The sequence below is a fragment of the Phascolarctos cinereus genome, unplaced genomic scaffold, assembly GCF_003287225.1.
Source record: "Phascolarctos cinereus isolate Bilbo 61053 unplaced genomic scaffold, phaCin_HiC Scaffold_1;HRSCAF=81, whole genome shotgun sequence".
In the NCBI taxonomy this organism is placed as follows: Eukaryota; Metazoa; Chordata; class Mammalia; order Diprotodontia; family Phascolarctidae; genus Phascolarctos; species Phascolarctos cinereus.
In genome coordinates, this window is record NW_027555514.1 from 231,259,991 (window position 1) to 231,283,265 (window position 23,275).

At 38.0% G+C, this 23,275-nt stretch overlaps 2 protein-coding genes across 2 annotated transcripts in view; one reads left to right on the forward strand and one right to left on the reverse strand.

Moving 5' to 3' along the window:
- HELB (DNA helicase B) overlaps positions 1–4,859 on the forward strand; it is a 50,143-nt gene extending 45,284 nt beyond the window's left edge. The window contains 1 exon segment of the mRNA XM_078146170.1: positions 1,875–4,859. Within this exon segment, the coding sequence (XP_078002296.1) occupies positions 1,875–1,972 (98 nt within the window). The 3' untranslated portion in view covers positions 1,973–4,859.
- A 693-nt stretch (positions 4,860–5,552) lies between these two features.
- GRIP1 (glutamate receptor interacting protein 1) overlaps positions 5,553–23,275 on the reverse strand; it is a 230,696-nt gene continuing 212,973 nt past the window's right edge. Inside the window, exons 20-21 of the mRNA XM_078146166.1 lie at positions 11,885–12,031; positions 5,553–6,484 (exon numbers count right to left, since the gene is read on the reverse strand). Coding sequence (XP_078002292.1) covers positions 6,248–6,484; positions 11,885–12,031 — 384 coding nt within the window. The 3' untranslated portion in view covers positions 5,553–6,247. The remainder of the gene's footprint in view (positions 6,485–11,884; positions 12,032–23,275) is intronic.

The window sequence follows — 23,275 nt, forward strand, 5'->3', positions numbered from 1 at the left end:
GGTTTTCGGACTGCAAGGCAGGGGGAGAGTTGGTATGAGTAACAGATAGTTATCAAGTAAAAGAATTTTAGAGTTCATGAACATGAAAATGGTGCATTTCTGGGTGATGGCAAGACCAGGGGTATGTGAGCATCTCTGTACAGCTAAGGTGGGGTTGAGAGAGAAGGTCACGTGAAGGGAAGGAAAAGGAACAAGCATTTATTATTGCTTACCATGTGACAGGCACTGTGCAAAGTGCTTTACAAATATTAACTAATTTGATCCTTATAACAGTCCTGCAAGGTAGGTGCTATTATTAACATCCTCATTTTACAGTTGAGGAATATGAGGCAGACGGAGATTAAGTGACTTGCTAGCTAGTAAATGTCTGAGGCCAGATTTGAACTTTGGTCTTCCTGACTCCAGGTCCAGCACTGAATCCACTTTGATCACCTAGCTGTCTCTGTGTAGCTACCTGAGTAAGGAACTGTGAGGTTAAGGTGCTGAGGGGACATCACCGAATATGTTCAGATCCCCTAGTATGAGGGCAGAAGTTGGGAACGATAGAAAAACTGAGCCAGGCACTGAATTCATTGAGGGAGGAAGGAGAAGGTTCTGGAGGTTGGCAGACAATAGCCACCAGAGTCTTGACTGGGTGATAAAAGTGGATTGAGTAAATCTCAAAGAGAGCGAGATGACTGAGTGTTGGTGGTAAATAGGGAGAGCCTGGAAGGATCCATGAAAAACCAGGAGTGTTCCAGCTCCCATGAGGTGGGAATGTGAGTGAAAGTGCAACGAGTTCTATGGAGATTGGCTGGGGAAAACTGGGTCACCAGGAGGGAGCTCAGTCCCAGGGCCAAAGGAAAAGGTTTGAAGTAAAAACTAGTTTGTTACCTGTGGAGCATGCATTGCAGACAGCACAGTGGTGGAAGGCATGGGTAGCTTTTAGAGGGGCATTGGTGAGGTTTGGTTGCGGATACTGCTTTTTAAGGGGCCCTCTGAACTTGTCTTGGTTAACACTACAAATAAAGGAATAGTCAGTAGGGGGCCAAGTATGGGGTATCTGAAAACATAACTGAAAAATCCAAAAATGAAGAGGAAATTAAGATGTGATAGCATCCATTAAGAAGAACCACATAAAGAATGACACGATGTCAAAAACTGAGTTGAAACCAGACCATTAACTTTTACTTTTGTATTGTATATGGTGAATATTCATGCACAGAAACATGACTGCTGCTGCAGAGTTGTTATGTTCCCTGATTATTATGGCCTTATTTGATTATTGGGTAATGAGCTGCTTTGATCAAATTCATTAAAATAGTTACTAAAAAGCAATTATTATTTCTAATTGTACCCTTTTCCCTAGGATATAGAGATTTTAAAAAAATAATGAAGTATATGAATTGCATTGCCTTCACTAAACATTACTGGTATTTTAGTGAGAGCAAAAGGGTTTTTTGTACTATTAATAAATAGCTTTAAAATACTGTTTTTCATATTCTTTGTCATTTCTGTTTTTTTGTGTGTTTTATAATGTACATAAGTATAAGCACATGTTTTATATATTTTATTTACATAGCACAGACTTTATATTTTATTTATAAATGTATTCGTATACTAGGGGTATGTGTTAAAAAATTGATTGGGGTTGTGTGAAAAAAAAAAAGACAGTTTGGAGATCTATTAAGTACTATCAAAACCTCTACCTTGGCTTAGAGCCATTAGTTTTAGCCCACAACTTTAAAGGTTTAGGCTGCCAGAAAGACTCCTTAAAAGGGTGGAGGGGGGAATCAAACTTTCTAATCTTCTTCTAAGTTAGTAGCTATGGTAAATTGGTTTAACTTTAGTGGCATCAACATTATTATTATTTTTTTTTATTTTGACAGGTTGACAGACTTCTCCATTTGTATCTGCCAGACTTCAAAATATGACCCTGAATAGCTTGACTCCCAGGCAGCTCTTCAAAACTACAGTCAGTGAAGAAACTTAATTTCTGGCTGAACAAAATGATTGTGATGTATTTTTGTCTTCGATGAGAAAAATACATAGCAGTATCTTTGAATTATGAAGGTGAAATTGGCCAAGTTTTAAGGGGAATTTTTGGATTTTGCAGAATGTGCTTTTAGCAGATTTTGTTTTAAAGCACAACCATGAAGATTTAAATGCATTTTATTGGCATAACATATAACATAGAATCCAAGCATTAGCTTACATAGTTTTATTTGAACTTTTTCATATTTTTAGGATTATGGCTTTAATTGCTAGTATAATTATAGTCCATGTTTGGTTATCTTTCAGAATATGATTTGGTTATCAGATTAGCACAAAAAAATCTAAAAATTATATGAAGGTGTGGCTAGAGTAAGGGGACTGTGTTTTAAAACAAACATACCAGAATCAATATACCAAAAGAGTGTTGCCTCCTTTAAAAAAGCACCCACCTGTTGAAGCTGTACACTTCTGTCAGTGATGTTCCCATGGCCCAAACCATGCGGAGAGCTTCCTTGTGGGAAGTGCCTTGAGGGCTTGTTGCACCTTTTTCTGAGTGTGTAACATAGTAGCTAACTAATTCTTTTGCAGCTGGATAAGTCTTTTGGAGCCAAGACTGGTAAATCAGGAAGAGATCAACCTGTGGGTAATTTATTTTTAGGTAAAACAAAGTGTGACTCTGAACTGCCCCTGAAAAACAGTGTGCCAAAAATGGTGTTTGAAAAGTGTTTTGAGGAAAGGTTTTAGGATGCACTGTAAGATTCTCTTCTTCTACCCCAAATGTACACTTACCTCTGAAATTGTTATATCTAGGCAGATATGCAATTTAGTTTATATCTCTCAGGCAGCCTCCAACTGACAATGCGGAAGGAGGTCACCCCACAAAATCATGTTGGGAAAAGCCTGGCTGGCATTGGAAAAGCTGTCCGTGGAATGTGAACATTGAATAAATAAATAGATTTTTAAAACATTCCTTTAAAAAAAGTTACTATGTGACCATCTCTATGGTGCAATCATGTATTACATGATAGAATTTTTTAATGTCTTACTGAAAGATAGTAAAAAATGCCAAAAGAAATTATGTTTGAATTTTAACCAGTTTACAATAATAGAAAATAATGAAAAAAGATTTGTTATCCCCTCCACCCCCTGGCCTAATGCAGGAATCCCTTCCATCATATCATTGAACAGTGCGTTTTTTTAGGGCCAGGGAGCTCACAAGGTTTTTCAGGGACAAAGAACTGTTTTGCAAGGCAGCCCATGCCATTGTTGGCCGGATCTAATTTTTGCAAGTTCTAGTCCAAACCGTATCAGAACAGAAATTCCCTCTATTGCACTCCCCCAAGTGGTAGTTATCATTCAGGCATGAAGACCTTAAGTGAGGGGATCCAAGACAGCACAGTCTGACTTTGGAATATTATGGTTATTATGAAGTTTTTCTTCATGCCTAAATTTGCCTCTTTGTAACCTCCCTCCATCATTCCTAGACCTACCCTGTGGCCAAACAAGTCTTAAGTTACCCTTCTTGCTGTGATGACTGCTTCTGTAAATGCAGCCCAAGATCACGTGAGCATTTTTAGCAGCCACCTCACACTGGTTTGTAGAATGTGACTTGAGGAGACCCACTCTCCCAAGAGGCCAGCAAAGTCCAGCTGTATCTGAAGAGCTCTTCCCCATGTCATACCTGAAAAGTGTCAGGCTGCATTTGTTTGAAGACCTTCAGTGAGGGGAAACTCACACCCTACTCCCAAGGTAGCCCATTATACTTTTGCATAACTAATCAGTAAGATGTTTTTACTTATATTGATTGTAAATGTACTCCTTGTCAACTTTTACCCCTTGTTGCTAATTCCGTAATCCCTCAGCCACACAACTACCTTTTAGATGTTAGATAGCTTTCGTGTCTTCTCTAAGTCTTTTCTTCATTGGGGTAAATGTTTTTTGAAGGCCTTAGTTCTTCTTTTGATCCTTATATGGCATGATCTCAAAGTTCTTCATCAGCCTGCTTGTGCTTTCCTTTGGACACCCACCAGTTTACCACTGTCCTTTCTAAGATTAACCACCTTGGTTTGTTTGTTTTTTTTCTTCACATGAATGGTTTCAAGTCAGATTTTCCCCCTTCCTCCCCTATTATTTACTGACTTAATAGATTTTAAAAACTTAAATGCAGGACTTCATATTTATTCTAGTTAAATTTCATCTTGTTGGTTTTGATCCATTCGCTGGTTGGATATAGATTAAATTCCATGTAAGATTTACAAATAACATACTCCAGAAAGTCAAGAATGAGGATAGCTTTAGTGTTCATTATGGTAGAATTTGACCAGGTAATTAACTGCTTCTGTGTAACGGTTGTTAAAAACAGTGCATTGCAAATAGTAGGTGCTTAATTGTTGGATTGAATTGAAAGTGAAACAAAAAACTTCAGGCTTCCATGGTCAAGATAATTACCCTTGTTAAAGAAAGATGGCACAATAGTTGTACCATTTTCTGTCACTTTCATGGTTTATCATAATATCTATATAATATAAAGTACTTTCAATAGACTAGATTTTTTGAAGTCCTGCATTATTTTAAGACCTCTGTTTTTAAACTTATTCATCTAAATGAAACTCTCAATTTTGTATTATATCTGATCTGTACTCTGCAATATTGGCCAAAGTAGGTCTCAGAGAGTTTATACTGAATATCATACTTTGTCTTTTTTAAATTACTGTTTATTCCACTGTGTACAATTTGATTTTTTTCATACAAATTTGCAACAATTCTGAGCTCCCAAAAACCATACATAGACGATAAATATCATGCTATTAAAGTATTAAATTTGTACAAAAATACTTTACAGTTTAATACTTGTTTGTTACAAATAAAAATACATATTTAAGTGACTCATGATTCTTTCAAACATGATTCTGTTTTAAATTTTCTTTTCTTGCCCTGGCAGTGTTGAATGAAGGAAACATTTGCGTGTGCACAAAAGGAAGGTGAGCTTTTTCATGTAATAAGGGTAAAGAAGATAGTGATACTGTATCTAAATGGTGTTTGAATTTTTAACCCAAACCAAAAGGGTTAGAAAATGACTATTTGTTAATGAAAGTTCTACAATCAATATATATAGATCTAGTTAATTTTTTTTTTATATTTAATAGATAACAGTTATTACTGTGATTACTCAAAATATCCAAACAACTGAAAACAGTTGCTCAGGAGGATAAGAAGCAATTGTCACCATTTATTGCTTTGAGGGGTGGTAGGAATTGGCAATGTATTTTGTAAAATGTATTTACAATCTCTAAGTGGCATGGCTCAAAACAGAATATATTTCAGTGGAATTTCTAAATACATGTGCTGTACGCCCCTCAATCTGTCAAAACAACATATGTAGTGATATGGATTTGATTTGCCTGGCATTAAGTTGACCTCATTTGAATATACTTTGTCCTTTGTTACAGGTGTTTATTTAAGTATTTTAAAAAAAAGAAAACAAATGAACTTAAGAACAAATACCCTCAGATTGAGTTTTTAGTGTAATGTCCTTTTTCAGAGGTTTTCAGCTACTTAAGAAATATCCTCATTCTTAAAAAAAAAAAAAATTACAGGTCCCAAGACATGACCTGCTTAGTATTTTCTTGCATAGGGAATAACATACATCCTAGTAAAATTGTTCCTATACTTGGGCAATACATTTCACCACCACCTACCACAGCCTCTTACGTGCATGTTTGTGGAAATACTTTAATATAACTTAATTTTATATCTGCACCCCTCCCATTGTAGCAGACCAAGAGTTCACAAAACACTACCCATAATAAAGCTAAATTTACAAAGAGCCTTGTTCATACAGCTTACTGTTACATTAAGACCCAGTAACCAGCTGGTTTAAAAGTGAATTATAAGATTCTATCATAAAGGATATTTTAGAAAATGAGATTTTCTTTCTTTCTCAAAACCAGTCATATTAAGATGAAAGTATGAAATTGCCTTTTTTAAAGATCCTTTAGTTTATTAATGGGAGGGAAGAAAAGACCTACTTACTTTTTACTATCTTTTTTGCTCTATCATTGGGCTTGGCCTGCCATTTATCATAGTGGTCACCAGAAAAACTTCCAATTTTAAAAGAATAGTGAACATGAGCCATGAGAGACATTTAAAAGCCCCTGTGCTTTACAATTAATGCCACATGATTGATCTGTGCCTCAAATGTCACAGATATCTTAAAGGGATTTTTTTTAGCACCATGTATATATTGTCCTTTGTCATTTTATAAAAATCTTTGCTATAATGTATTAGTGGGTTCTCGTGTCTCTAGACTACCACCATGTCCAGTTTGTTGAAAGAAAGCTCTGTTCTGGTCTCCCCATTCTCCACCAGGTAAAGTACGTTGTTGATCTGGGACCACCTTCTGGGATGCCAGGGGATTCCTGCTAATAACCAGGTCCAGTTTATTTCCAGATTCTGCTATGAGGGGCACAACGAGGCAGCAGTCAAAGTCTCTCGTACGGACATGGTTAACCTGAAAGGTCAAGAAGGGCCATTCTGTCATTTGGGCTTAGTGTTTGAGTCATGAGACAACACAGTTGAACCCCAAACATACAACCTTGAGGTGAAACCAGAAGTTATTTTAAAAGGGTGGAGACAGGAGGGAGAGGATGTTGTGCAGTGCAATGGATACAGAAAGGGGGGAGAGTTTGAAGACAGAAAAGTATCACAGGGAGTGGTAAGTTCCTCTCTCCAAGGTACTAACAATCTCTTAATTGTTAAGTGGTGTTTCTCAGTCCTCATCTTCTTTGATCTCATCAGCTTTTGACTCTGTTGATACATCCAGTGATCCAAGTCTTCTCTCTCTGTTCTTACTCACTTTGTCTCCTGTCTCCACGGCTCTGTACTGGTTGTCCCTCCTGCCTGGAATGCATTCCCTTCCTCCTTTAAGATGCAGCTCAGACACCATCTTCTGTGTGAAGCCTTTCTTTCCTGACCCACTTCTGACTGCTAATGCCTTCCCTTCCAAATTACTTTGTGTTTAATGTGTGTATTTATTAATTTTATAATTTATGCAGTATATATTAATCTCATTGTGAGTACGAATTTCAGTCTTTGTACTTGTAGCCCTAACCCCTAGAACAGTTTCTGACTGATAATTGGCACATAAGATTTGTTGATTGATGGACTGATTGACTGTCCCCTCCAGGCTGCTTTTCTCTTGGTTTTTGTGTGATACTGCTGTCTCCTATTTCTCCTACCTGTTTGGTTGCTCCTTCTTGGCTAGATCCTCATCGCTGTAACCGGTGTAACCCTGTGCAACCATTAGTGTTTTCCATGGCTCTGTCCTGGAGCCTCTTCTCTCTCTGTACCACCTTCTTTCTTGATTTCATTAGTTACCATGGGTTCAATGATCTGTATGCAGATGATTCCCAGAACTATATATTTAGCACTTATTATTTCCCTGACTGCCTGTACTGTGTCATTGGTTTTGCGCTAAACTTTTCTATCCAAATGTCTCATAGGTGTTTTGCACTCAACAGGTCCACAACTCATCATCTTCCTATTATTAAAATTCACAACCTCAGCTTGTCTTCCATTCTTTCATACCACATATCCAATCAGTTACCAAATTTTGTGGGTTCTGTCTCCATACTTTCTCTCGAATCCATCCCATTCTTTCTACTCAAATGGCCACTACCCTGTTTCAGGCCTTTTATCATCTCCCATCTACATTATTGCAGTAAACTCATAATCTGTCTTAGCTCAAGTTACTCCCCTCCTTTCCAATCCATCCTCCATACAGCTGCCAGTATAAATTTAAAGCATAGGTTTGAACAAGTGATTTTTCTGCTCAGACTCTTCAATGATTCCAGTTGCCCTTAGGATAAAATATAAACTCACTTTGTTATTTGAAACTCTTAAAAATGAGGCTGCAGCCTTTCCTTCCCATTCTTTTCAGTCCTTCCCCTTCAAAACTTTATTTTTCCCTAAACTTGTCATTTATCTACCACCTCTAGGTCTTCACACAGCCTGGTTCTCCCCCTATGCCTGGAATACAGCTGCTTCTTTACCACCTAATCACAGAAATCTTAGCTTCTTTCAAGGTTCACATTAGGTGAAATCTACAGGAAAACTTTCTTGATTCCCCTTAGCTACTAGGGCTTCTTTCATTCCTAAATTACCTTTTATTTACTTCTTTCTGTGTTATATTCCCCCTGGTAAAATAAAACCCGCTTGGGCAGGGTCTGGTTTGCTTTTCATTTTGTCATTCAGTTTCCAGCACGTAGTGCGATATCTTGTACACTGTGAATACTTGATAAAGGCTTCTTGAACTGAGTTGGTAGGGGTTGGAGTTACAAAGCAGGATTAGTGAAGAAGAGGATATGTTACTTTAAAAAAAAAAGATTGGGAAAGGAAGATAGGATAGAGTTTTAGGACAGGAGTTCTTAACCTTTTGGTGAGGCCTACAGATCGTTTCTTAGGATAACGTTTTCAAATGAAATCAACTATTTGGAAATATAGTTATAAAATAATAATTTTTAAAAACCAAGTTCATAGATTCCAGGTTAAGAACACTGTGTTAGCAGATAAAATTGAAGAAAGGCTTTTGAATTTAAAGCTTAAAAATGCTCCTTAATATAATGAATACCTGAGTATAGTATGTGTGGGGTCAGGGGAAGGTGCCTGTAGAGAAGAAAAAGATGAAAACATAAAAGAATAAGGATAGTGATAGAACAGTATCTTAGAAGAAGTAGAAGTAGAAATGGAAATGGATGGGTTTGTCTTGGAAAGGAGCCAGGACATATCTTTCTCAGAAAAGTAGGGGAATATGAAGGGAGCTTTAGCTGGTAATCATATTAGAATGAGGGAAATAGTGATGATAGTGGAAGCTTGAGGTTAGAAAAAGTTTGAAATGGGTCCTGTGGGGAATTTGACAAGATAGAAAATGTGAATAAAAGGATTATTGAGCCCAGTTGATGTTAAAGTTGCATGGTTTTATAATGGACCTGCTGGCATATTTTAATTTCTTCCTTTTAATACCAGTATTTGGCAGCCTCAGAAGAGAAAAAAGCAAATGGTGAGAGTAATCCGTGGTTGGAGGAAAAAGGACCACGGGATTCTAGACTTCTAAGGAGGCCATCATTCAAATAGATGATGGGATGTAAAGAAGTATTAGGACAGCAAGTGAAGTCAGGATGGGGACCGATACATTGGGAAAAGGAGGAATTAATAATGAAGGGAGAGAGCAAGTTTAATAGGTTTGAAGTTGTGGTTAAAAGAGAGGGATAGGTAGAGTGATAAAGGAATCCTGAGATACATGCCATGGTGCTGCTTTCTACATAATAAGATTCTTTTGGTATATGAGTATATTTAAATAAAAAATTAAAAAAAAACCTTTGGAATCCTCTTTAATGAAGAATTTTGTTCAGTTGATTAAGACAGTCAGCTTGTTATCCGTGCTAATGGAAGTGAGTATTTTTTCATGATGGAAACAAGTACTTTACTTGGTTTGAATCAGTTGGCTCAGGGAATTTAAGATGGGAGGAAGGACTATGTATCTGACTTAGGTGGCAAGTAACTCACAATGGAGATTTAAAGTTGCCACATAAGATGTAGAGAAAATGCTTTCTCTAGGTGGGGAGGTTGGGCTTTTTGATCTCTTAAGATGATATGATCCTAAGAGAGGCATTATTATTATAAAGCAGAACCAATGTGTGAGTTAAATGTGGGCCACTTTGTCTACAGTAGCATTAGTTCGGGGAAGTTTGTTTCTAGTACTGGCTAGCAAGAGGCTGTCTTAGGTGACGCCTTAGACAGCCAGACCTTACTTTAATGCCATGTTTTTTCTGAGCAACTCTCTGATCTTACTTTAATTTCCAATAGGCAGTTCTAAGGGGGAGGAGAAAGTTTATATATAAACTAGCCTTTTTATGCAACTGAATTTGAAAAAAATGGAGTAATTTCCCCCAACTCCTGAATGCCCCTAGGAAAGTAGCCCACAAAGGTAATGGATCCACTGGGAACTTGGACTAATGAGTACAGAATGGCAGTTGACCTTGAAACCTTTGCTCTCACCAATCTGTCTCAACACTTCTCTAACCTTGGGTTTGGCAGGAATTGAAAAGTAAGAATATGTGGATTTAAAAAATGACATTTAGAATTAGAATCCCTAGTGCAACAGTGACAATAAGGCACCTCTTCATTTTTCTCTGAGGTTGTATGTAGCTTTTTAAGTACAGCCATCTTTATGCAGTTGATCTACAGTATCTTGGGCCAGTAAAACCTAGCTTAGCAGCATGTAAAGCCCATCCATTGAAGGAAGAGTGAAATATTTTGGCCTCCTAGGAGAAATATCAGGCATTATAGTTGCAGTTGCTTGGCTGGTTCTAGGGGTCCTGAGCAGCATCAGTTACGAGTGCCTTGTGATTATATAAGGGTGTCTGGAAATCTCCTTTACATGACACCAGTGGGAACTTCTGAGAAAAGTTTTATAAAAAACACCAGTTTGGTTTAAATGTGCCCAATGTGTGTGGCCAAGATCAAGAGTAAAATGCTGGAGGGGGGGGGGAAGTAGAGGATCAGAAAAGGTATATGTGCTGGGGGGTCTGGATTGGGAGTTGTTGAGGGTGTTAGATTTATCCATAGTTACTCAGTTATCTGGAAAGCATATATGGAAAAGGGATGTTAAGGAGATTGTCCATATTGAGTGTATAAGCCCAGGACAAAAGTCCATGTGAGACAACTGACCCATTGATAAAGGGGAATTTGGGAACATTTACAAGGTGTTGCCTTTATATCAAATCTCCAGGAATAGAATATTCTGAGGAACTATAGTCTATAATTCATTATGGGATAGGGTATTATGTTTATAGTAGACCCCCTCAAATTAAGAGGGGGCTCTGCCTTTGAATGCTAGGGATTATTTTGTTATCTATTCATGAGTTATTAGGTCAGTGTCATGACTTTAGAATTTAAGAGGGGATTGTAAACTCTAAGGGGGACTCACTCCTTATAGGGGAGGAAGGAATAAGTTCTCCGTAAACCGTTATCTGGACCCTCTACCTCCTGGCAGGGGACTGACTGGGCAGGTTCCTTAGCAGCAATTATTCAGGTGACAATGCCTATTGCTATAGAAGGGCTTTTTACCCTAAGGTTCAGAGTGAATCTCTGAGCCCTAGGTGGGGGGATTATTCAGGGCATGAGAGTTCAAATTAGAAACACCCAGACTGTGATTTAATAGAGGATGACCACTTATTAGCAGGATGAGGTATCCTGCAGACTTTGTCTCTTTAAAGGGGGGGAGAACTGCAGCTACCTTGAGTGTGATGGGCCTTTGGAGAGTATTAAACCGATTTAGTTGATCTAGGAGTGACAACAGGAATTTAGGAACCACATCACTCTAGTCCATTGCTCTTACCAGCCCAATATCACAAGTCCAACATTAACCTGGCTTGCTTCTTTGGAATGTGTAATTCTTTGGAATCAAAGGTCTTGTGAAATGAATAAATTTCACTGAATATATTTTAAAAGAGCATAGGTCTTTACTGAAAGATCCTATTACAGAAGGTACCAACATTATTCTTGGGCTTTTCTTTCTTAAAACAATTTTTACAATAGAATAAATTGTTGCATCCAGTACTTCCACCTTCCACTTGACACCTGGAGATCACTTTGTAAAGTCAGGTTTTGAGGTTGTAACCAAAATGATGCCAGAGCCATGGTGATGAGAGTTTGGAGAGAGGATCTGGTGGGAGGGACCTTAGAGGATGGGAAAAGAACAGAGCTGAAAAGCTCTCTTCAGTGGGGTCATCCTCTACTAGGTGAATAGACCACCACTCTCCACTCCTAAATTTGCTTATTTGAGTTTGTAAAGTTAACTATATGCTCCACCTTAGACATGCATGGTTGAAATTGCACATTTGGCTTTTACCTGCAAGAGCCTGTCATATGGCTTTAAGCCACCTAGGTCTCCTGGTCCAGTGGGGCGAATATTTTTAACGTATACTCCTTTCTCCAGCAGTCCATCTGATACGCTGAACCCAAAGTCTTCCATGTCACAATCCTTGTACAAGGTTACCTGTAAAAATGGTACACTGTAAAAATACATTTCCTAGAACAAGTCTTTGCTTTTGAAGTTTCAAAAACATGAAGAACCTTCTTCAAATTATTTTCAGTGATGTTAAGTACTATTGAGACAGCCCTTTCTTCTCAAAGAACATCGTACTATGGAGTTTGTAGTATATTTTGGGACTTGGGCATTTTCCATATACATCCAGATTTAAGAAAGGGACACACCAAAAACTTCCTTTTTTTCGACAAAAATATCCTGAGGTTAGCTGTATCCAACTTGAGATTTCAGTCGCCTGCTCAATGTATTGATTTTTTTTTGTTCTTCCTTCATTGCTAAGCCTGTTTTATTTTTAAATATTTTAACCACCACCAAAACCAATGGTGCATGCAGAAGGAGTAGAAATCTCATGCAAACCATTAGCATTCAGCAAAGTAGGTCCAAATAAATAGACACATGAACAAGTTCTGCCAAAGGTGTTTTTAAGGCAGTCTGTATTGAAGCCTCACCTCTAACGCAAAGCACCGCCCTTAAAACTGAGCATCCCGGTCAAGGGCGATGCCATGAAAAACCTTCCCTTCATTGTCTCCTTGTGCCAGCTACCATTACAGTACATACCTTGTCTCTTACTTTCTCTTACTCCATGGTGACAGAGTTAGAACATTCTCTGACTTTTTTTAGGAGGAGTCAAAAAGAATCTCAGGATTGGGGGGAAGAAGCTTCAGTCATCAAAAGTCTCTAAGTGTGGTCTCTCTGAAGGCAAAGGAGTGATAGATTGGAGGACCTAAAGATCTCCACTGACACCAGCTGCTTCTGATAATTTCTTTCCATAGGCCCAGTTTTGTGTAATAACAATCCCTAATCCTGTGAATTAGAAAACCTGAATTTTGCTCTTTGTCCAGATAATTATTAGCTGTATGGTCCTGAGAAAGTCCCTGCATTGAGCCTCAGCTTCCCTATATATAAAATGGGCATAATAGTGGCATACATCCCATTGATTATATACTTCATACCCTTTAAGGGCACTATTGGACATAGGAGCTGCTGTTATTCTCCTCTCGCTGCTGTGTTCAAATGATTCTGTTCCCACTTACTTGGCCCTGATGACCAAATATCTCATTCAGTCATGTTTCTTGTTGCCTCTGGGGAGTACAGCAAAACCTATTCACCAGCTCTTTTCTTTGCTTCTTTCTCCAAGGTGTGATTGTGAGCCATTCTTCCATTTAGCTGCAACTTGACTCTGCTAGCATTGTTTATAGCAAGCATGTCATGACCGATATGATTTAGGGAAGGGAACATTTACATTCCCTTATTGGTCATTTAAAAAGGAATTTCAGATTTAGGGTACCCATTGAATTTATGTTTATTGATGGTCTAAAAACTCTCTCCCCATTCCCCCCTTTATTGCCACCTGAAAATGCCACTCCAGAACCTGATGGGGGCCATACGGAATTGAGGCTCTTTTGAAGTTCTTAGTTTCATGTGTTGCCATCTTACCCCCACCCCTCCCAAAAAAAATCATTACCAAGTAGCCAACATACTGGTGATGTGCTTTATGTAATTAGATAGGTTTGTCCTTGGAAAATAGACTCAGTCTGCTACCAGAACCAGAGACATACTCGAAGCCTTTCCAGCAAGGTAAAGACCTGTCACAAAACTTATATACTTAGCTCACATAGCCTTTAAGATTCCAAGGTCACTTTAACACTACAATGAGGTACTGGAATAGAAGGACTTCGTGGGACAATAGTTAATAATGACAGTAACTTAGATTTATTAAGTGCTTCCCTCACAATAATCCTGTGAGGTATAGGTAGTTATTACCCCCATTTTACAGATGAAGAAACTGAGGCTCAGAAAACATAAGCAACTTCTCCATGGTCATACATCTAGTAAATGTCAGAGTCAGGATTTGAATTCAGGTCTCCTGGTTCCAGTTCCATTGTACTTATTACTACCTATTCTACCTCTTTCAACTCATCTTGAGTCTAAAGTGTTATATTTATGTGTAGAAGGTTTTGGGGTAAAAATTTACAAAGTGATTTAATTTGCTAGTACTTTGTCTACCTAGGAAAGTTACTTAGGTTAGCCTGAGTTAGTGAGTTTCTAGCGACTGGGACCATAATTTCCTAGGAAAATGGCTGATTTCATATGACAAAATGAAGTGACATCAGGGAATCATTGATTCAGCAAATATTTGACAACCATTTATTTAGCTCCAGGATTCAATATTTCATAAAAATGAGGACTACTGTTTTCCCTGGTAGCATTAAGCTGTGGTGCTACTACTCCTCCACCTTCCACCTCTTTCACACAAACAGCAGCAACGATTCTTTATCTGGCTAGAGGAAACCATAGAAGGTTCATTTTTCATATTTGCATCCTTTATCCAGGCCTTGACAGATGACTGGAGTATAGCTCTCTTTTTCTTGTTTGTCCACTGAATTCTACCTATTTGCGTAGCTCTTCATGAACTACAGTTTAAAATCATTTCTTAAGCCCACTGCTTTTTAAATCTCTGCTGCTAAAAATATTTCACTGACTTTCCACTGAGGTTCACTAGGAATACCAAATTATCATTATTGCTCCCAAAGCCTTCCATTTCCTGCCAAGCTTCTCACTGATTTCTGTCAAACCCCACATCCATCCACACTTTTCATGTGAGCCAAGCTTCTCATAGGACTTACATCCATTATCTTTTTATTGGCTGATCTGACCCACATCCTTGAAATCAGTATCACAATGTCCAATTTGGAAGGAACTTCAGAGGTCAATTAATCCAATGCATATTGAGCTTGAATCCTATCTACATGACAGCTATTAAAATATTTGAAGGCAGCTATCATGTGCTCAGGTCTCCAAGCTAAACAGTCCATCAATCAGCATTGGCTTTGGAGGACGGTTGTGAGGCTTAGATGAGAGTTGGGTAAATAGTATTTTGGGGTGGGGGAAGGGAGAGGAGGGCAGTTTGACAGATAATAGAGGATGGCATGCAAAGCTGATTCAATATCTACAGGATGACGCAACCCCAGTGATACCTAGAGCATGGGAAGCATTTTCCAAATTCTGTATAAATGTAATCTGCTGTTCTCCTTATCCTCTTCTATGGATGAGGTCCAGTTTGTCAATATCCTTCCTACAAGGTGGTGCCCCAAACAAATACAATACTTTAGAGGTTGTCAAACCAGGGCAGAATAGAGATGGCCTTCCCAATTCCTCCTCCTTGTTCTTATTCTGAAAGGACCAACTGACTTGTTAGAATATTATCTCTAGGCTGGGGCCATCTTTGTAAATCCCACTGCAGTATTGATGATCCATTTATTATATACTGTAATTTTCTCTAACCTTCCTGGAAGCAAGCCATATAGCAAACTGCACTGTATTTCACTTTGAACATTGTACTAAGTTTCAAACAAATACCATCTGTGTCTCTTAAAAACATACTTTGAGGCAAGGACCAAGACATCTGATTTCATTTTGTGTTCTGACCATGTATTTCTCCCTCTGTATTACTTCACTTGGTGATCTTAGCAGCTTCTCTGGATTATCTCTATACTGATGATATCTCAGATCTAGCTAACTTCTCTCCTGACTTCCAGTTTCACATTTTCAATTGCCTTTCATACATCTTGAACTGGATGTTCAGTAGACAACTTAAACTGAACTCATCTTTTCCCCTAAACTCTCTTCCCTTCCAAATTTCCCATAATTGTTGAGGTCACCACTACCCTCCCAAGCTAGCAACCTAGGTGTCATCCTCACTGCCTCCACAATTCTCTCTCTAGTCCATTCTTCATTCTGCTACCAAAGTGATTTTGTGACTCTATATTTAGTAAACTGCCATGGTTTCCTGTTAAATCAGAATTCCTCTAGTATCAAATACAAAATCCTCTGGCGTTCCAAGTCCTTTATAACCTCGCCTCCCCACTCTCCTTACCTTTCCAGTATTCTTACTCCTTATCCTCTGAGGCTCCCCACCCCTTACCCCTTCGATCCAGTAACATGGACCCCCCTGCTCTTTCACGAACAAGATACTCCGTCTCCTGACTGGACAGTTTCACTGTCTGTCTTCCTGGAATGTTCTCCCTCCTTATCTCTGCCTCATAGCTTCTGTGGATTCCTTAAGTCCCAACTAAATTCCTGCATCCCACAGGAAACTTTTCTCAAACCCTCTTTAAGTCTAGAGACTTCACTGTTAATTATTTCCTACTTAGCCTGTATGTAGCTTGTTTGTACATGTTTGTTTGCTTGTTGTTTCCTGTGTTAGACTGTTGTCTCCTTGAGGGTAGAGACTGTCCCCAGGGCTTAGCTCACTGTCTGGCACATAATAGGTGCTTAATAAATGCTTATTGACTCACAAAGTTTTATGAATATTGATGGGTTCTCTGACCTGATCTTATGAGATGACATGTGCTTTCTTGAGAGACAGTAGATAAACAGCAGCAACCCAAGTATTATAGCTTCTGAGCCATGACAGTCTATCAAAGACTGAACCGAGCCTCTCTGATGCAGTGGCCATAAGGAAGAAGTCGAAGCCATCTGTTCAGAGATTATGATGATTTTCTTACACTATCTTTTTATCACCTGTGCTCATTCATTCTAAGATAACACCCGGGTCACCTTCTTACATTTTGTCAGACCCAAACACATTAGTTTTGTGTGCCATCCTAGATTATTGGGGGGGGGGGTGAGGAAGGGAATGCAGACTTGAATTTCCAGCTGCATTCCTTGAGCCCAAGAGAAAAACTTCCCTCCAAGGAACATCAGTTTCCATTACATCCGAATTCATTTACAAACGTGGTAAACTGGGACAAGGGAGGCAGCTGCAGCCTTGCAGGGGAGAAAGGCAGCCATGGTGAGGAAAGAAAAGGCCAGCTGCTTCACATACTGTTTCCTGCTGCTTTCTGGCATGGTGAGAGGAAGAACCCTTTTGAAATGAATGTTTAACAACTTCTTTGCTAGTGAATCAATGGTAGGCTGGATTCTTGGCTACATGGGGGGTGTTGGCTTTCCAGCTTTGAGGGATAAATTGCAACTGAGCAACATTACACATGTTCAAGATTGATGGTAGGTTTTTTTTTTAACTTATATACAAGGATCTCCAAACATAATGAGTAAACTAATTATGACTATCATAGCATTTGAGGCAATTCCTCTAATGCAGAGGTTCATGAATTAAAAAAAAAATTTTGACAGCAGTTTCATTATAATTTATTTCCTTCTCCTGGTTTCATTTTATGCATTAAAAACATTCAGAGAAAGGATCCGAGACACAAAGTTAAGAGCTCCTTCTCTAATGCTTAAGATTGGCTTATGGAAAAATTTATAGCCTACCACCATTGAAACAAGCCCAATGTCGCCAATCAAAGGGGATTCTGGGAGACACCTGGTACCATAACCAGATGTTGGGGGTGGTGGTGACTGTATGTGTAGGGTTTTGGACACACCTTCCACATTACGTGTTGAGATGTGGTGCCTGTAATGCATCCAAAAACATAGCAGAATATTTCAAGACTAATCAAAGTGGATGACAGTTCCTCACTTCTGGTGATTTCCATTCCAGAAATGCCACTTCCAGAAGATACTACAAAGAATTGCTAAAAATTAAAAAAATCTTAGACAAGAAACTGAAGACTACAGGGGCACAAGTTGTGTTTTCTTAACTGTTGCCCATTGAAGGAAAAGAATGTAGAAGAGAAAAATTAATTTGGGAGCTCAACAGCTGGCTAAAAAGGTTGCACCTGAGAATGGGATTTGATTTCTAGACCATGGCTTACAAGAGGGGGATGACATATTCCTGACCAGAGGAGGAATACAGCTGACAAAGGCTAGTAAGAATGTATTTGCCAAGTGCCTTACAAATCTTATCAATGGCACTTTAAACTAAAAAGGATGTCTATCATACATACATAATATATCTATACAGCCACGTCCCAATTAGTGTAAAAAGTGATTTCCCTGAAGTTTTCACATTATTCAAGTTTATATTTGATATTTCCATTGGGGTGGAAGAAATTACCATATTTTATATAACTTTGAATAGTATGAATTGGAATTCATGTGACCACTTTGAAGGATTCATTAGTCTCACTAAGCAGAACCTAGCTATATTACCCAAGGCAGATACAATAGAGAGTAGCCATAAAAACGGGAGAATAGCATCTGAGACAGCCAGGTATTCACAGTATACAAAAATCCAAAAAAAACTTTAAGAAGTATAACTTATGGCTTCAAATGGGTCTATTTACAAATAAGAGAAACTATGCAAGATGGCAAATTTGACTTTAAAGATGTCAGACTTTGTAGAAAGAAACCCATGACTATAAACCATGGTTCTGTTCTGGATAGGAATGCCTTTTTCAGAAGAAAAAGAATAGTTAGAAGATTGGAGGAAATAGCCTTGTATATTAAAAAGGTATACTCATGTGAGGAATCCAGGAACCAGAAGGGAGAAGTATGATGGAGTGATTTGAGTGATGGGCAAAGGAGGAAGAAACGAGTGACCTTATCAGTGGAGTATACTGCAAATGGACAGAAAGAGAAATGATGTTTTTGGGAAACACCACAAACATGGCACAGACATAATACAGGAGTGATTGGAGATTTTATGCTGAAGTATCTTATGAAGCTTCTCTCTACTAACTTTTCGAGTTCAGGAATAATTTCATCCTTTAGAAAGTGGAAGAACCAACAAAGGAATATTTTATTCTGGATCAAATTCTCATTAACAGTGAGGAAATAGTTTGTTGGCAAGGAAATGATGAAAACTCGGTGGATGAGTAAGAGGTCGGGAGTAGGTGACCAGTCCATTCTAGAGTTTGTGACTGAGTGCTAGAGAAAATCCAGTTACGGTCTGACACGCACTCTAAATTTGGGGGAATTAGGTTTCAAAGGGTTCTGAGGAAAGAAAGGACCCTATGGAGAAATGCTTCAAGGAAGTCAATCCCAAAGGAATGGGAAGAGCTCAAGAATTAAATTCTGAAGACACTAAGGAAAACAATTCCAATGAGGAAAAAAAAGGAATTTAATGGAAGAAATTGTTGTGGATATACAGTGAACTCACTAACTTAGATTTTAAAATGGAATGTACAGAAGATAGAAGCAAGGTTGGGTAAGAATGAATATGAGTGTGGTACAGTCCTATAAAAATGTTGTCCAAAAAGCTTTGCAGTTCTCTGGAAGCTAAGGAAAACAAAAAAAGTGTTTGTTGTAACTATGTTGGAAAAAAAAAGATTAGAGAAGGGATAGGAGCTTTGCTTGAGTAGATGAGATAATGGACAATAGAGAGAAGGTAGAGTTATTTGATTTTTATTTTGTTTCTGGTTTTCTGTGAAAGGGAGAATGCGCTTTACACCAAAACAACACAACAAAAATGACTTAACAATGAGTTGATACCCAAGGTAAGTAAGCAGACAGCCAAAGAGCACCTCACTGCCTTAGACGAATTAAAGTCTCATCTCAAATGAACTACATTTTTATGCCTTGGAAACCTGGTCAGTGTGACTGCTGAGCAATTCTCAGTGATATGTGACAAATCACTGAAAACAGACAACCTTGATACCCTATTTCCAAAAAAGAGAAGAGAGAACAGAGTCTGTAAACCAGTCAGCTTAATTTTTTATCTCCGAGACAGTTCTAGAATGGATTATTAAATAGTGGTGAACATCCAGATAAGGAAGTGTTGATTTTAAAGAATGGCCATACCGTGCACAACTAACCCATTTCCTTTTCTGACAGAATTATTAAATTATCAGATAAAGGAAATGCTGTGGATGCAGTTTACCTAGCTATTATTTGATAACCTCATATTTCTTTTGGCTTTCTGAAAGGCAATATGGTGGTTAACCACAAAAAGACAAAAGGAATGAAAAAGCAAGCCCAAAAGAAAGATGTTGGCTCCATTTTCAAAGGAGAATTAATATGATATCAAGGCACCAAGTAAGTTCAATATGTTGCAAACAACATTGGCAAGGCACTTGCCACCAAGATTCAAGGAACAAAAATTGTCTCTGATGGTCTCAAGGGTAATGTTTTTTGAAATGAACCCTGCTGAAATGTAGAATGACGAGGTTGCTTTTATTAAGTTTAACTTGATATGAAGGATATTCAGGGGAATGGAATTTATCCTGTAATAGATGTGCCCCATGCTTTAAAAAAAATTATGGATGATGATAGAAGCCCATGTTGATGTAAAAACTGCCAGTGACTACTTCTTTTACCTTTTCTGTATTGGTTTTACCAAACAGTGCAGCAAACAGATCTTTAAGACCTCTTAAGCTTAGCAACAACAAATCCATCAAATCTTCAAGATGATAATGGAAATCATGTTGTTTGAGAAGGTTTTATTTTTATGTATATATGTGTGTGTGTGTGTGTGTGTGTGTGTGTGTGTGTATATATATATATATATATATATATGAATGAATGACTTGAAAGACATCAATAGAATATGAGCTGCTAAGATGGTGGAGAAAAGGCAGGGACTTGCCTGAGCTCTCTGCCAAACCTCTCCAAACAACTTTAAATAATGCTTCAAAACAAATTCTGGAGCAGCAGAATCCACAAAAGGACGTAGTAAAACAGTTTTTCCATCTCAAAACAACTTAGAAGGTCTGCAGGAAAGGTCAGTTGCATTAGGATGAGAGAGGAGCACAGTGGAGCACAGGCCACACCCCGATCAACAGTAGGTGTTGGGGGGTAACTGAATCAGTGGCAGTTTCTGGACCTCTCAGTCCACAGAGCATAAAGGGGTCAGACAACTGGTCAGAAGGAGATTACTGGGGTCCCTGTGCTGACCCTGGGGCAAGACTCTGTTGCTTTGCCCGTACTGGGATCTGGGTTGCAGGGTGAGGAGGACCACTAGCACACCAGACCTTGTGGTTGAAGGGGAGCTGGGACCCTTGTCACAGTTTCAGGGTGGAAAAGTGTGCTTATGGTCACTCACAGACCAGAGCATAGGCCAGAAGAGTAACAAACACACCTCTCCCTAGATCAGACCACCTTTGAAGAACTGAAAAATTATAGGTCTCCAGAATTATCTCTGAAAATAGCTGCACAAAAATTCTGAAGTGTGGAACAGCGGTCCCTCCACTCTGGAAACAGAGCCCCACTTTAGCATGGAATTTAAAGTCAAGAAATAGGCTGGGAAAATGTGTAAACAGTAGAAAAAGATCCTGACTGTAGAAAGTGACAGGGAAGATCAAAACAGAAACTCAGAAGAAGACAACAAAGTCAAAACCATTATATCCAAAGCCTGAAAGACAAATAGGAATTGGTCTCAGTCCATGGAAGGGCTCAAAAAGGAGTTTAAAAATCAAGTAAGAGAGGTAGAGGAAAAATTGGGAAGAGAAATGAAGAGTGATGGAAGAACATCATGAAAAAGAGTCAGCAGTTTGGTAAAGGAGGCACAAAAAATACTGGAAAAAAATAACGTCTAAACAAACAGAATAGGCTAAATGGTAAAAGAGGCACAAAAATATAAGGAAGAGAAGAATGCCTTGAAAAGCACAATTGGCCAAATGGAAAAAGAAGTACAAAAATTCACTGAAGAAAATAACGCCTTAAAGAATAAAATTGTTTAAATGGAAAAGGAGGTACAAAAGCTCACTAAAGAAAATAACTCCTTAAAGAATAAAATTGTTTAAATGGAAAACGAGATACAAAAGCTCACTAAAGAAAATAACTCCTTAAAAAAATAGAAGTGGGCAAGTAGAAGCTAATGATTTTATAAGACATCAAAAAACAAAAATCAAAAGGATGAAAAAATAGAACAAAATGTGAAATATCTCACTGGAAAAACAAGTAACCTGTAAAATAGATTGAGAGATAATTCAGGAATTATTGGACTACCTGAAAGCCATGATGAAAAAAAAGAGCCTAGACATCATCTTTTAAGAAATTATCAAGGACAGCTGCCCTGGTATTCTAGAACTAGAGGGTAAAATAGAAATTGAAAGAATCTACCATTCACCTCCTAAAAGAGATCCCAAAACGAAAACTCCCAGGAATATTATAGCCAAATTCCAGAGCTCTTAGGTCAAGGAGAAAATACTGCAAGCAGCCAAAAAGAAACATTTGGAAAAAAAAACTGGAAAAAGGAAATTGGGGTTTCTGTGTCATTCTGGGCTTACTGTAGACTTTTCTAAGTCAGGTAACTGGGAGACTTACAGTTTAAGGGCCATATTGAAATCCTGTCTTTTCAAACTATCCAAAGGAGATTGCTGTCACTCTCAGATACCTAAAGAAGGCCATCACTTTTGCTCAGCATAAATGCTCCAATAAATAAATGTCCCGGCAAATATCCATTACTAATTTGTAGTCAATTAAATTTTTGTTTACATAATATGCTACAATTGTTCACTGAGGATTCATGTAGTTAATTGTAATTTGACTGAAATATGTTCAGTTAATACCACTAACAGGAAACAAATTGACAACAAAAACTAGTTCACATTTACCATTCAAACATACCACACTAGGACTTAGTAAAAAGATAATTTTTTAGATATTTTATATAAGAGTAAAGTAAAAGCAAAGGAGATTAATATTCTAGTAATTTCAGGGAAAGTTTTGTCTGAATTGTGAAATATTTTAGAAAACTGAATTTAATGTTATTATGAAGCATGTACAGAAATCTGAGATCATGGCTAAGAAAGTCTTGCCAAGTAGAGTTCATGATGGGTCTACCTTCATAGTATATAAGAATCATTTCTAATTATGCAGTAATTAGCTACATTGCTAATCCATGCAAAGTATACAATGATGTGTAAAATAAGTTAAGATTCCTTATGTACTCTTTTTTGTTAACATTGTTCATTTGCTTGGTAAACTTTTTTATAATGCCAAGGTACTTATCAACCATGCTCAAATTATCAAAAATCCAGATATGGTGGCATTTAAATGAATAAGGTTTTGCTGAAATTGCCAAAGTAATCACTGTTGAGGCTTTTTTTTTTCTTTTAGCTTAACTACTTGCTTGGTCATTAATCACCAAGTGAAATTTCACTTACTTCACATACCTTCCCTCCCTCCTTTTGTGTTTGACTCTAACCCTCATTTATATCCCCATAGTCAAGGAAGATGGATTTCTGGTATTCTCAGAATACTGGTTTTCAGAGTTTACTCCTAGAAATGATATTTCAACTTTTGATTAGGTTCTAGAGTACTAATCACCTATTCAGTTTGATTCAGTTGAACAAATATTTACTGATTAAGATATTGTATGAAGTGCTGTGGAAAATGGAACACAGAACC